Source organism: Felis catus, chromosome A2, assembly GCF_018350175.1.
Source record: "Felis catus isolate Fca126 chromosome A2, F.catus_Fca126_mat1.0, whole genome shotgun sequence".
In the NCBI taxonomy this organism is placed as follows: Eukaryota; Metazoa; Chordata; class Mammalia; order Carnivora; family Felidae; genus Felis; species Felis catus.
This window is the reverse complement of record NC_058369.1, coordinates 21,244,840-21,256,896: the sequence shown is the minus strand read 5'-3', so window position 1 is coordinate 21,256,896 and position 12,057 is coordinate 21,244,840. Positions and strand designations below refer to the sequence as shown.

The following is a 12,057-nucleotide window of genomic DNA, read 5'->3' as shown; positions in this document are numbered from 1 at the left end:
CTGTTGTATGCTATTGATTTCAGTAAGTACATTCATCCTAAATTTGTGTGTGTAGTCTTTAATCTTAGAAGTATATCAATTTTTAGGTCAGTGGACATAGGTAGAGTTGTTCATTTTCACTCATTTTTCCTTGTTCACTGTTGGGTTTTTGTGCATTACTTGACTAATTGTGAAAGAGGTAGGAGGCTTTTTAACTTCTATAGAATTATGACTGTGTTTTTGAAAGTTATGGAAAGGTTAGAGGATGCAACTTTATGGGCATTAAATGGAAGTCTACTCCAAATGGAAGAGTGCCGTAGAAAGTGCTCTTTGATGGCATTTTAAACTGTCCTTTTTTTCTAAACAAATAATTTTATGTTGACAGGATGCAAATTCTATAAAAAAAATATTTTATATGAAAAAGGCAGAAATTGAACATCATGAAATGGCTAAGTCAAGCCTTCGAATGAGGTATGTTTTTAAAATGTTTAAAATCCTTGTGCCTTTATTATTTGCCAAATTTTCCAGCTAGTGGAATCAGTGCAGTGTAAAACAAAATGTATGTTGCATTCAAAGATTATGTTTACAGTTAGTAATGTAATTCTGAAGAGAAGAGAGATTAACTCTTACCCAGCCCCTTCGTTGCAGCTGAAAGACTTTATTTAAAAAGAAACAATTTTTGAGGCTTAACATCACTATCTACTTTTATTACTATGTATGTATATATTTGTTTTTATATATACTATATATAATATGTATATAACACATATATGATAAGTGCATGTGTAATATGATATTTGTATGTAACACATAATAGTACATATTTATATCAGCAGCGAGAGCATATAGCTAGGTGTCAGGAGATCTAAAGTATCATCCTGGCTCTTCCAGGACTTTGAACAAGTCTTATTTCTTGGATTCCATTTCTTCCTACTGGATATGGAAGCTGGAGTGGCTGCTTTCAAAGCTTTCTCCTGACCCTGACATTTGTTTCATTACCAGATCCTCTGTCACTGCAGGGACCTTGAGCTCTCTAGGACCAGCCCTGGTCCATTCTCTTCTGCAGTCTTCAGGCTTTGGAACAAAGCCTGCTGTGGAGGCTCAGAAATACTTGAACATTTCTATTTAGAAACAAACCAAAAAATGCTTGTTTCCTTTTTGTCTACCCAGCATTCTGATTTCAGCTGTCAATTTTCTAAGGTTTTTTATCTTATCTGTGATAGGACTCCATCAAATTTGGCCACAGCCAGGCTGACAGGTCCTTCACACAGTAAAGGCAGCCTTAGTGAAGAGAGAAATCCCACTAGCAAGTATTACCGGTGAGAGAGTGAGTGTGTTTAATCTGAGAACTGACCATGTTTTTGAGGCGAGGCATATTAGTGTTTGCCTGATGGCTATCTTGAAATACTTCTTTTGGGTATAATTGGGTTATTATGAGAATTGTTATCAAATGCCTTTTTAAAAGTTAAGTGCTATAGTTGGGCTGATCTCACCTCTGAAAAATGCATAGGCATAAGTTGTTTGTCTGGTAGTGTTTAATATTTACAATAAAATAAATGTGTGGTAAAATACTAAAAGATTTGGTATCAAAAGTAAGATTTCTTTTCACTGTAGAATATGATCATCTTAGAAGAGAATTAACCAGTAATTATGAATGAATCTGTATTTTTCATAAAATAAAGAGTAGTGCTACATTTAAGTAACACACAATTGCAAGTAGCCTACTTTAGGCTTTCTACCACCCTGAGAGAGAAAAATTGGTCTTCTTGGCTTAGATTGATTATGGGGAATATAAAAAGTATAAAGATAAATTGAGCACACAGTTGAATAGAAATTCTTTTTTTTTTTTTTTTATGTGAATGCTTTGTTAATAGTTCCTATTTCCTGTAAGGTAACCAAATTATTATAACATTTTTTCCTGTCTTCTGATTGCTTGTTTTTCTTTGTAGAAATAAAAGAACAGTCCAAGGGGGTCGTTTGTCAGCAATTACCATGGCACTTCAGTATGGCTCAGAAAGTGAGGAGGATGCTTTAGCTGGTAGGTGTTAGGTCTTGACAAGTTAATGCCTTCTCAGCTGATCCTTCTGGTGAAGGGAAGTTACAGTAACTTTGGTCTGTCTGGGAGTTTGTCAGTTTTGGAGTACATGCTATTTTGTTGCATTTTGATTCGCTCTTTGGTTGGCAAACTTATCAAAAGCTTGTTTATTTTATGTTATAGCTTGTACCTAATAAGTAAATACTTTTGCCCAACAGTTGGTTTGCTAGCCTTAGCACATCCCGGTTTCAAGCCTATAAATGATAAATAGTGAGTACTAGTGATGCCATCAGGAAACCCGAGAGAGACATTCACGCCATCTTAGATTTCTAGGCCACTGCCTTACATTTTTAGTAAGCTATAGTTTCTTCTTGGCAGGAGCTTCTGATTAAAGATAGACATAAATTACAATCAGAGCAGCCTAAGACAACAAGATCAATATAAACAGGCAAATGTTCTGCAGTTAGAGAATACATGTTCTTCTCAGATTCACATAGAACAGTCATAAAAATTGCCCATGTACTTAGCCATGAAACAAATTTCAACCAATTTGAAAGTTGGGTATTTTACAGACCAAATTTCTGACCATAATGCACCTATCATAAGCACCCAATCTTGAAAAGATAAAATTTAAAAAACCAAACACTTAGGAAAGAGAAAAAATTCCAAATGTTTGGGTTTCTCTTTTTAAAAAAGAAAAACTATAATAGAAATTTAATTACCTGAAATTGAACAATAGCAATAATGAACATAATATATGTCAAAACAGTAGGGATACACTAAAGGGCTATTTTGGAGGGAAACTTACAGGGCTGATTGCTTCTGTTTAGAAAAGCAACTGAAAGTCAATGAACTAAGCACCCAACATAAGTAAATAATAAGAGAATAAAAGCAGAGACATAGAAAAAAAGGTAAGAAAGCTAAGAGCAGAAACGAATTTGTTTGAAAGGAAACCTATAGTAGAGAAGATCAGTGAAGTCAAAGTTTTTCTGTTACAACTGTTAATAAAATAGGCAAATCTGTGGTGAGAATATCAAGAAAGAAACCGAAGAACAAATAAAAAATACTAGGGGAAACAGGGAGCATACAGATTAGAAAGAATGTATGAACTGCTTTATGCAAACAAATTTGAACATTTAGATGAAATGGGCAAACTCCTAGAAAGTGATAAATACCTGGGGCACCTGGGTGTTTTAGTCAGTTGAGTGTCCGACTTTGGCACAGGTCACAGTCTCGCAGTTCATGAGTTCAAGCCCCACATCAGGCTCACTGCTGTCTGTGTCAACGTGGAGCCCGCTTCAGATCCTCTGTGCCCATCTCTCTACCCCTCCCCCACTTGCGCTCCCCCATAAATTAAATAAATAAATAAGTAAACAAACCTAAAACAGATTCAAGAAGAAAAAGGCTTATTAGTTGTATCAGCATTAAAAAAATTATTATAGGGGCGCCTGGGTGGCTCAGTCGGTTAAGTGTCCGACTTCGGCTCAGGTCACGATCTCGCGGTCCGTGAGTTCGAGCCCCGCGTCGGGCTCTAGGCTGATGGCTCAGAGCCTGGAGCCTGCTTCCGATTCTGTGTCTCCCTCTCTCTCTGCCCCTCCCCCGTTCATGCTGTCTCTCTCTCTCTCAAAAATAAATAAATGTTAAAAAAAAATTAAAAAAAAATTATTATAAATCTTTTCCCATAAAAACACCAGGCCAGACATTCAAGGAACAGAATTATATACAAACTCCTGCATAGAATAGAAAAGGAGCTCCAAAAAGGAGCTCTCCAGTTTATTTTTTAAATCCAATAGAACCTAGATATCCAAACTAAACAAAAAGAAACACACTGTATCTAGCAGTATTTGTAAAAGATAATGCATGATGACACAGTTGGTTTTGCTCCAGGAATGCTAGGTCACTGCAGTATTAGAAAAGGTAAAAAGAGCACAAGGGAAATACTTACAGCATTCCCTTTACTGTAAGTAAGAATGTCGTTACCTCTTTTGATTAGAGGCCAGACAACAATGAAGGAGTAAGAATCAGAAGAAGGATTTATAAAGATTGCAGTTGAAAGATTGTTTTTTGAGTTTTCTACTGAAAAGACTATACAGATAAATTATTGGAATTAATAAGAATAAGGTGCTAGATATAAGATCATTATCTAAAAATTTATTTAATTTCTGGAATCAACCACAAAAAGAAAATGTAATTTTTTTTTCTTAATGTTTATTTTTGAGAGAGACGGAGACAGAATGCGAGTGGGTTAGGGGCAGAGAGAGAGGGAGACACAGAATCGGAAGCAGGCCCCAGGCTCTGAGCTGTCCACACAGAGCCCGACATGGGGCTCGAACTCACGGACTATGAGATCATGACCTGAGCTGAAGTCGGACGCTCAACCGACTGAGCCACCCAGGCGCCCGAGAAAATGTAATTTTTTAAAGATAGGGTTGAAGTAGCAGCAAAACATATCTAGGTATATAAATCAACTACGTATGTGCAAGCTCTCTACAGAGAAAGTCAGCAGTAGTAGGGTCAGAAAAAACTAGTTTCAGATCCTCTCTTTGCTTCTGTCTCCATGACTAGATCCAGAGCCTCTCTCAAATCCCCTGAGACTGGTAGTGTACCCATCTTTTAACACTGTAACTGAGTACTTAATTAATAAATGATTGTCATTCTCACCTGGGAACAGTAGTGATTTTGATTAAGAAAAATTATGGTCCTTATATGCTGTTATAGAATTTAGGGAAATGAAGAATATATTTTGTTTTTCTATAAAAATGACTATATGTTGTTTGTTTTGGTGTTTTTATGATAAGCTTCTATCTGAAACTTCCCTCAATAAGGGAAGACCTCATTCTTACGGGATGCTATAGATCAGTGGGGCAAAATCACACAGAGTTAAAGCAAAACCAGATCTACCAATATCAACCCAACATCAGTATACATTTCTATGACCATAAACTGCATGCTGTTGCTTTAGTTCTGAGATCTGTGTATGGCTGGTTGCTGCTTTTCTTGGCCAGACACATACAGCAAGGAGTCTCTAAAGGAGTCACATTTAAAAAAGAGAAACTATTTTGGGGCACCTGGGTGGCTCAGTCGTTTGGGCGTCTGACTTCGGCTCAGGTCATGATCTCACCGTTTGTGAGTTCGGGCCCCGCGTTGGGCTCTGTGCTGACAGCTCAGAGCCTGGAGCCTGCTTCGGACTCTGTGTCTCCCTCTCTTTCCGACTCTCCCCCACTCATGCTCTATCTCTGTCATTCTCCAAAATAAATAAACATTAAAAAAAATTTTTTTTAAAGAAAGTATTTTGTAACTTTTAAAAAACAGTATAACATATTCTGTGTAACATTTTATTCTGTTTCTGTGTAACGTTTCTCTACACATACAATTAAGCATTACTAACAGCGTCTTTAATGAGGGCTGGAAACTATTCTTTTAATGTAAGTATTCTCAAACATACATAAGTTTAAGCTGGAAGGTGGTTAGAAGCTTTAAAGGTTGGTTCTCTCTTCCCCTTATAAATAAATACCTTTTTTGTCTTTTATTTAGCTGCACGTTATGAAGAAGGAGAGTCGGAAGCAGAGAGCATTACTTCATTTATGGATGTTTCAAATCCTTTTTATCAGCTTTATGACACAGTTAGGAGCTGTCGGAATAACCAAGGGCAGCTTATAGCTGAACCTTTTTTTCATTTGCCTTCAAAGAAAAAATACCCTGATTATTATCAGCAAATTAAAATGCCCATATCCCTACAACAGATCAGGTAAGATGTCTTCTACATTATTCCGTAGAAATCCATTTTCTTATGGTTGAGCCCTGCATATCTGTCTCCTTCCTAAAGTGGATAAGGATTTTAAAGGTAAAAATGTTTGCATGTCTAGAGTATGCTTGAATATTACTCCTGTGTGAAGGGTGAGAAATAAATTTGATTACATTCAAATGGTATTCTTTGTACTACAGTAGAGTCAAGGCAAGTGAACCAAAGTTATTCCAGCTAGGCAACTCAAAAGTCATATAGCTCAGAATTTAACTGTTCATTTTCTTACAACTGAGCAAAACACAAAAATCTTGCTGCTTATACCTCTCAGTGATATTTTAATTATAACAGTTTAACTGTATTTAAATTTTGTATTTACAGTTGAGCCCCCAGAATATAGTTAGCTCTTAGAGAATTCATTATTTGAAACAATACCTGAAAGATGGCCCATCTTGGTTTCCCTTTTCTGTATAGAAAATGGTAAAATAATCAGAAGAGCCTAGGTGGCTCAGTTGGTTAAGCATCCAACTCTTGATTTTGGCTCAGGTCATGATCTCACAGTTTGTGGGTTCAGGCCCCTTGTGGGGCTCTGTGCTGATAGTGCAGAGCCTGCTTGGGATCCTCTCTCTTCCTCTCTCTCTGCCCCTCCCCTGCTTGTGTGCATTCTCTCTCTCACTCTCTCAAAAATAAATAAACTTAAAAAAAAAAGAAAATTACCATTGAGGGATGACTGGCTGGCTCCGTTGGTAGAGGATGGTAACTCTTGATCTCAGGGTTGTGAGTTCTAGCCCCACATTGGGCATGGAGACTACTTTTAAATAAACAAACAAATAAAGAATCATTGGGAAATCAGCCAGACAGAATACTGAAACCACCACATTATTAAAAATAATAGGAAATAAGTAATATTGTAACTCTCACAGTGTGGGTTAGGTTTTACAGTATACCTAAATAGAGGTAACAACACAAAAATAATTGGGTAAAATCACACTAAGCTGGTATTTACCAGGGCAGGTAACTCACTTTCCAAATAATAGAAATTAAAATTCTTATACTTGCTGAATCCTAGAAAATAAGTTTGGCTAGCAACAGGTGTTTCCTGGTTTTGCATTTGTAATTTCCATGTTCATCATTTGATCAGTAAAATTTATGGTGTTTTTACTTAATCCAAACTTGGGAGGTTTTGTACACAGGTAGGATAATAGAAAATCAGTTTATTTTGCCCTCTTAAAATAATATTGAAATTAAAGCTGCCATTCATGAAGAAAATCATTTGGAAATTGTCTTTTATACTCTTTATTTTGGAAAAGGTAGTGCAGTCTTCTAGATGTTGAGAGGTTCTCTTTTAACTCAGCAATTTTTGTCCTTAGTTTCTTTTCTCCCTCAGTCTTTGTTGTTGTTCAGTCTAATTAATTAATTCAAAAGAAGACATATTTCAAGCCAACTCAGTCACCTGCCTACAACCTTCTTCTGGTTAAAATTTTCTAGTATAAACCTTGCTTTGTTAAGTCAATAATTCTGTGCCTTCCCCCTTTTTAAATTTACTTTTTGACAGTTGTCTGGCACACAGGTAGGGGAGTGTGAGGAATGGAGAAGTGGCTGAGAACTAGCTGGGAGCACAGTAGAATTCTGCAGGGTCAGCTTTTAGGGTGACTCATCTACCTCCTTTCTAAGGACCCACAGGCCAGTGGTGCCTGACAGGAGCTGGACCACCTTCCGTTGTCTCTCCATAGGAGCAACAGGGAAATTGACAGCAGTACTGCCGACTAGAACTTTCTGTGATGGTGGAAATGCTATTTTCTCTGCCCTGTCCATTATGGCAGCCACTAGTCACACGTGACTATGGAGCACTTGATATGTGGCAGGTGCAACTAAGGAACTAGATTTTAAATTTTATTTTGGTTTAAATAGCTACACGTGGCTAGTGGCTACTCTATTATATAGCCTAGTCCTAGGAAGATTTGTTGGCAGAAGTATGATAGTTGAGTGTCATCAAAAGCAACAGAAATGGAAGAGTGGTCAGGAACTAGACAGTGTGGCTCCATATGCCACCTTTCACTGTGCTGAGGCTTGTCAGCCCCGTCTTTTATTTCCCATTCGGCCCATCCCACCCCTACTATGCTTGATTAACATCAGTCTGATGAATATCTGAAGATTTACTGTAGATTGTCACTTACAAGTTTGAGTTCCATGTCTGTTCTTCGTGGGTATTGAGAATACTCAGCACATTACCCCTGGAGTTGGCCTGAATAATGATGTCTGAGGCTGTAATTTAAGTTCTGGGTGCTAGCTACATAAGCTGGTACTGAGAACTGAGTTTCTGCATCGTTGTTGTTTGCTTCATCCCAGAGATGTCCTCTAACACTCGTGTCTTTTTAAGCCCACATGGAATCTGCACATAGTTTGTGGGTGCTTCCATCAGAAGATTTCAAAGTCTATCCTAAGTGCATATAGTTAGGGCAAACTGGCTCTTAACTTCATATAAAATGTATAAGGGACTTTATGAGAGTTGGTATTAGCAATAGCCATAGTGTCTGAGAGACATATCAGAATTCTTAAGGCTTTTGGGGTGCCTGGGTGGCTCGGTTGAGCGACTTCGACTCCAGTCATGATGTGTCATAGCTTGTGAGTTCAAGCCCCACATTGGGCTCTGTGCTGACAGCTCGGAACCTGGAGCCTGCTTCAGATTCTGTGTCTCCCTCTCACTCTGCCCCTCCCCTGCTTGCATGCTCTCTCTCTCAAAAATAAATAAACGTTAAAAAAAAAACTAAAAAAAAAAAGAATTCTTAAGACTTTTAAGTAAAATAAGTAAAAACGTCAATTTTAAGCCATCATAATGAGTTACAAATGTTTGTATTGGAAGGGTGGTAGTGAATGGACTCTGACGTGTGTGCGTCTCATTTACCATCTTAAGATATCTTCGTTGTACGTACATGTATCCCCTGAGTTGCTCTTTCATGGTGTTGCCAGTACTTTCTCTTTTCTTTCACCCTTATGAATGGGAACGGACTTTTATTTTCAGAAGTGGCTAGATCACCATGGTTCTTCATTAAGGTAGCTTAAAACCTCCTTGATTTTTTTTCTCTTCTTGGGGTTTGAATATTAGCCACTATGGGTTTTCCATTAGGGTTTTTGCTAGTATATTTGCTTTGTAATTGACCACCTTGACACCTAGGTCCTCTTATTACTTCTTCTAGTGTTTCGTTCTTCTGGATTTTCAGGTAGACTGTTGTGCTAACTACAATGGTGCTTTTGCCTCCTGTATTGAAAGTGCCCCTACCAGGCCTCTAATCAGCGTCACCAGTGAAGAGGCCAGTCACTGCTTGTTAAGACTTTCAGTAAGGATGTTCCATCGTTTTCGTAAAGGCAAAGTGTAGCTATGTGTTTGTCTTTCACAGAACAAAGCTCAAGAACCAAGAATATGAAACTTTAGATCATTTGGAGTGTGATCTGAATTTAATGTTTGAAAATGCCAAGCGTTATAATGTTCCCAACTCAGCCATCTACAAGCGGGTCCTAAGATTGCAGCAAGTCATGCAGGTATGATGCCTTGGGTTTGCTTGGCTGCAGCGTGTGTGACTGAGGTGATTTCACAAAGTACGAGGCTGTGCTTTTAAGAGGTGTGATTTCTCCCAGCATTGACACATCATTTATTTCAGCCACAAGTCCTGCTGGGTACTTTTTTAGAGTTGTCAGGACCATGTAGAGTAAAAGAATAGTTTAGACTTAGTTGCCTTTGTGAGTGGAAGGAGCGGGGATTTGTGCCTGGGGAGTAATTTTACAGTCCTCAGGAAGTTTCCTTCCAATCACAGACAATATTCTGTTATTTAGATTTTATTTCTTTTGTCCTAGATTTTGCTAAGGTGGGATTAGTCCTAGGAGAAAGGACACCTTAGAGCTAATTCATCATTGTACAGTGTCCATGAATTTATCAGATCCTTTCTGATGGGCATCTGGAGTCATGGGTCCCTTATGGGTTTTGAAAGATAAAGGAATAGATACGAAATACAAAGTGTGTCTGTTGGTTTTGGGTAGACTCTTTCTGGAAAGAGAATCTCAGAGCAAGGAAGCAACAAAAGCAATTTTAGACCACCTATAGAATCTTCATTTTGTATAGTCAGTACTAGCATGAGTGCTGTGGATTTCAAGTATTTTCTTTCAGTACTCTGTATATCTTCTCTAAGTGCGGTGGTTGGACTTTCAGCTGTTTGGCAGAAGGTCTTTAAAAATGCATGTGTTGAAAAGTAGATCTTCTTTCACCTCTCACATTAAACTTTCTTCTTAGCCACACCATTGCTTAAGAAGTGAAGGGTACCAGAGACCGTCTTTGAATTGGCTTTACTTAAAATGACCCCTGGGGCCGGATGCCCCTACAACTTGCTTCAGTGCTTTTAATGTCTGTGCCCTTTGTAGTCTTGCATTTTAGTTATTGTTGATTCCTCAGCCCTCTGGATCTGTTTTTTTAACCTATTTTTCTGTCAAGCAGGCTTTTGTTGATTGGGTTATTGAAAATCTTTACGGACTCTAATTTTGTGCATCCTCCATGCGGTTGTGTTTTTCTAAAAGAATCTGCTATGTCTAGCTTATTAATAATCATATATTCTAGGAGTGTTCAGCACGTGAGCTTGACTCCGGGGATCTGCTCTGTTTCAGGCAAAGAAAAAGGAGCTTGCCAGGAGGGACGACATTGAGGATGGAGACAGCATGATCTCTTCGGCCACCTCTGACGCTGGTAGCGCGAAAAGAAAAAGGTACACACTCTTTTCACAGCTGGAGACACCTCCGTTTCTATTATTTTGTTTTTGAGAAATGCAGAAAAATGTGTTTTTAAGCGATCAGGTATGAATTTTCTTATAAGCTTTAATTATCTAATAACACATCTTCTGTTAGAATTCATTTGTAAATTGTATGATTAGCACTTTTGTTGGTGCAAGTACCGTACTGGTGTTAGATGATCAAGGTGAAAAATGGTGACTACTTACGTAGCTTGGAAGAACGTGTTCCTCTTTTTGCTGTCCGGGTTATTTTGTTTAATGTGGCATTTCAGGAGTGCCACTTAAATGTGATTTAGGTAATTTCTACATGGTGAATTGCAAAACATTCAGTACTATCACTGCAGTGAAGTAAGTCACTGATACTCTTACATCCTTGTTTTTCCTTATGAATCTGATCTTTATTTGCCATTTTAAGGATGTCAGATTGTAAACTACCAAGTCATAACTTCTTGTAGGTCATACAATGCTAAGCCAGATGTTTGCTTTTCTCCTCTTTCTAATCTCTCTCTGAACTTCCCTAACCCTTCCTTTCTCTCACGGGTTGTATGGAAGGGCACCTCACTGTGAGATTCTGAAGCTGGACTCCATAAAAAGTCATACAAGAACATCTCTTCTATCTACGCCTCCCACACATAGTTTCTCTGGCTTGACCTTCGTGGAACACCATATTCTCCCTCAGCCTTAACTGTTTCACCATCTCTGTAGCAGCAGTCACTCCAGGGAGGACACCTTAAACAAGAAATAAGCTAATCACTAATAGCGGGGACAGGTTCAAAGTTGAATAAAGAAGTTACTAGTAACTGTTGACACTGTTCTGTTCATGCACTAATAGATCCACTAAGATCAGAGGATTAAAGAAGTGGCTTACAAAAGAGAAGCTGTCCTGTCTTTTCCTCTTATAAATAGCATTTGGGAAAAATGTTTTAGCTTTGAAAATAACTGCTGTGCTATGCCATGGGAATTAAATTGATTGGTGTGCCCTGAGATGTGAGTCTCCTCCATTGCTGGCCTGTGAATTTCATCCTTCCAAGTTCTTAATTCCTTGTTATACCAGGGACAACGGAGGAAAAATGTGAAACCAGATCAGAGACATCAAATCAAGAACATCTTTGAGTATAATTATATAACTCTACTACAGCATCACCTGTGTTTTCCAGATCAGTCACCCATCAAAGATAAAAACTTCTAAGGCAAAAGAAGGTAATGGAGGCAAAAGTGATGGTACAGTTAGTGCCAACACTGAATGAAAAGAGAGATCTTAAACTAGTTGAGTGTTAAAAAAGCAGTTCCGAAGAAGCCTTAGCCCAGGCCAGAAACTTAAAAGTACCTATCTCTCTCTGTCACTTGTAGTTTGTGGGACAACTCAAGTACATCAAAAGAAAGTTATTACTCTAAAACCTCCCATTAAAAACAAAACTAAGAATTATGTTGTTGAAATCATAAAAATCCCACTTCAGACAAAAAGTCTCCATGAGCAGGTTTCCTAGGAAGTGTTTTGAATAATGAGGTGAAAAACACAAGAGCAA

General features: G+C 38.1%; 1 protein-coding gene and 1 long non-coding RNA gene across 44 annotated transcripts in view; one reads left to right on the top strand and one right to left on the bottom strand.

The window, feature by feature from the left end:
* PBRM1 (polybromo 1) overlaps nt 1-12,057 on the top strand; it is a 117,196-nt gene that overhangs the window by 37,274 nt on the left and 67,865 nt on the right. For 39 of the 43 annotated variants that reach the window (XM_023249544.2, XM_023249543.2, XM_045051145.1 and 36 more), the window contains 6 exons: nt 365-450; nt 1,203-1,298; nt 1,929-2,017; nt 5,549-5,762; nt 9,155-9,296; nt 10,410-10,507. In XM_023249544.2, coding sequence (XP_023105312.1) covers nt 365-450; nt 1,203-1,298; nt 1,929-2,017; nt 5,549-5,762; nt 9,155-9,296; nt 10,410-10,507 — 725 coding nt within the window. The remainder of the gene's footprint in view (nt 1-364; nt 451-1,202; nt 1,299-1,928; nt 2,018-5,548; nt 5,763-9,154; nt 9,297-10,409; nt 10,508-12,057) is intronic. The other 4 variants (XM_019822704.3, XM_045051258.1, XM_019822723.3 and 1 more) reach the window with 1 other exon arrangement.
* Nucleotides 6,509-12,057, bottom strand: part of LOC123383514 — a 58,365-nt gene continuing 52,816 nt past the window's right edge. Inside the window, exon 3 of the long non-coding RNA XR_006593354.1 lies at nt 6,509-6,567. This is a non-coding gene — a long non-coding RNA (uncharacterized LOC123383514). The remainder of the gene's footprint in view (nt 6,568-12,057) is intronic.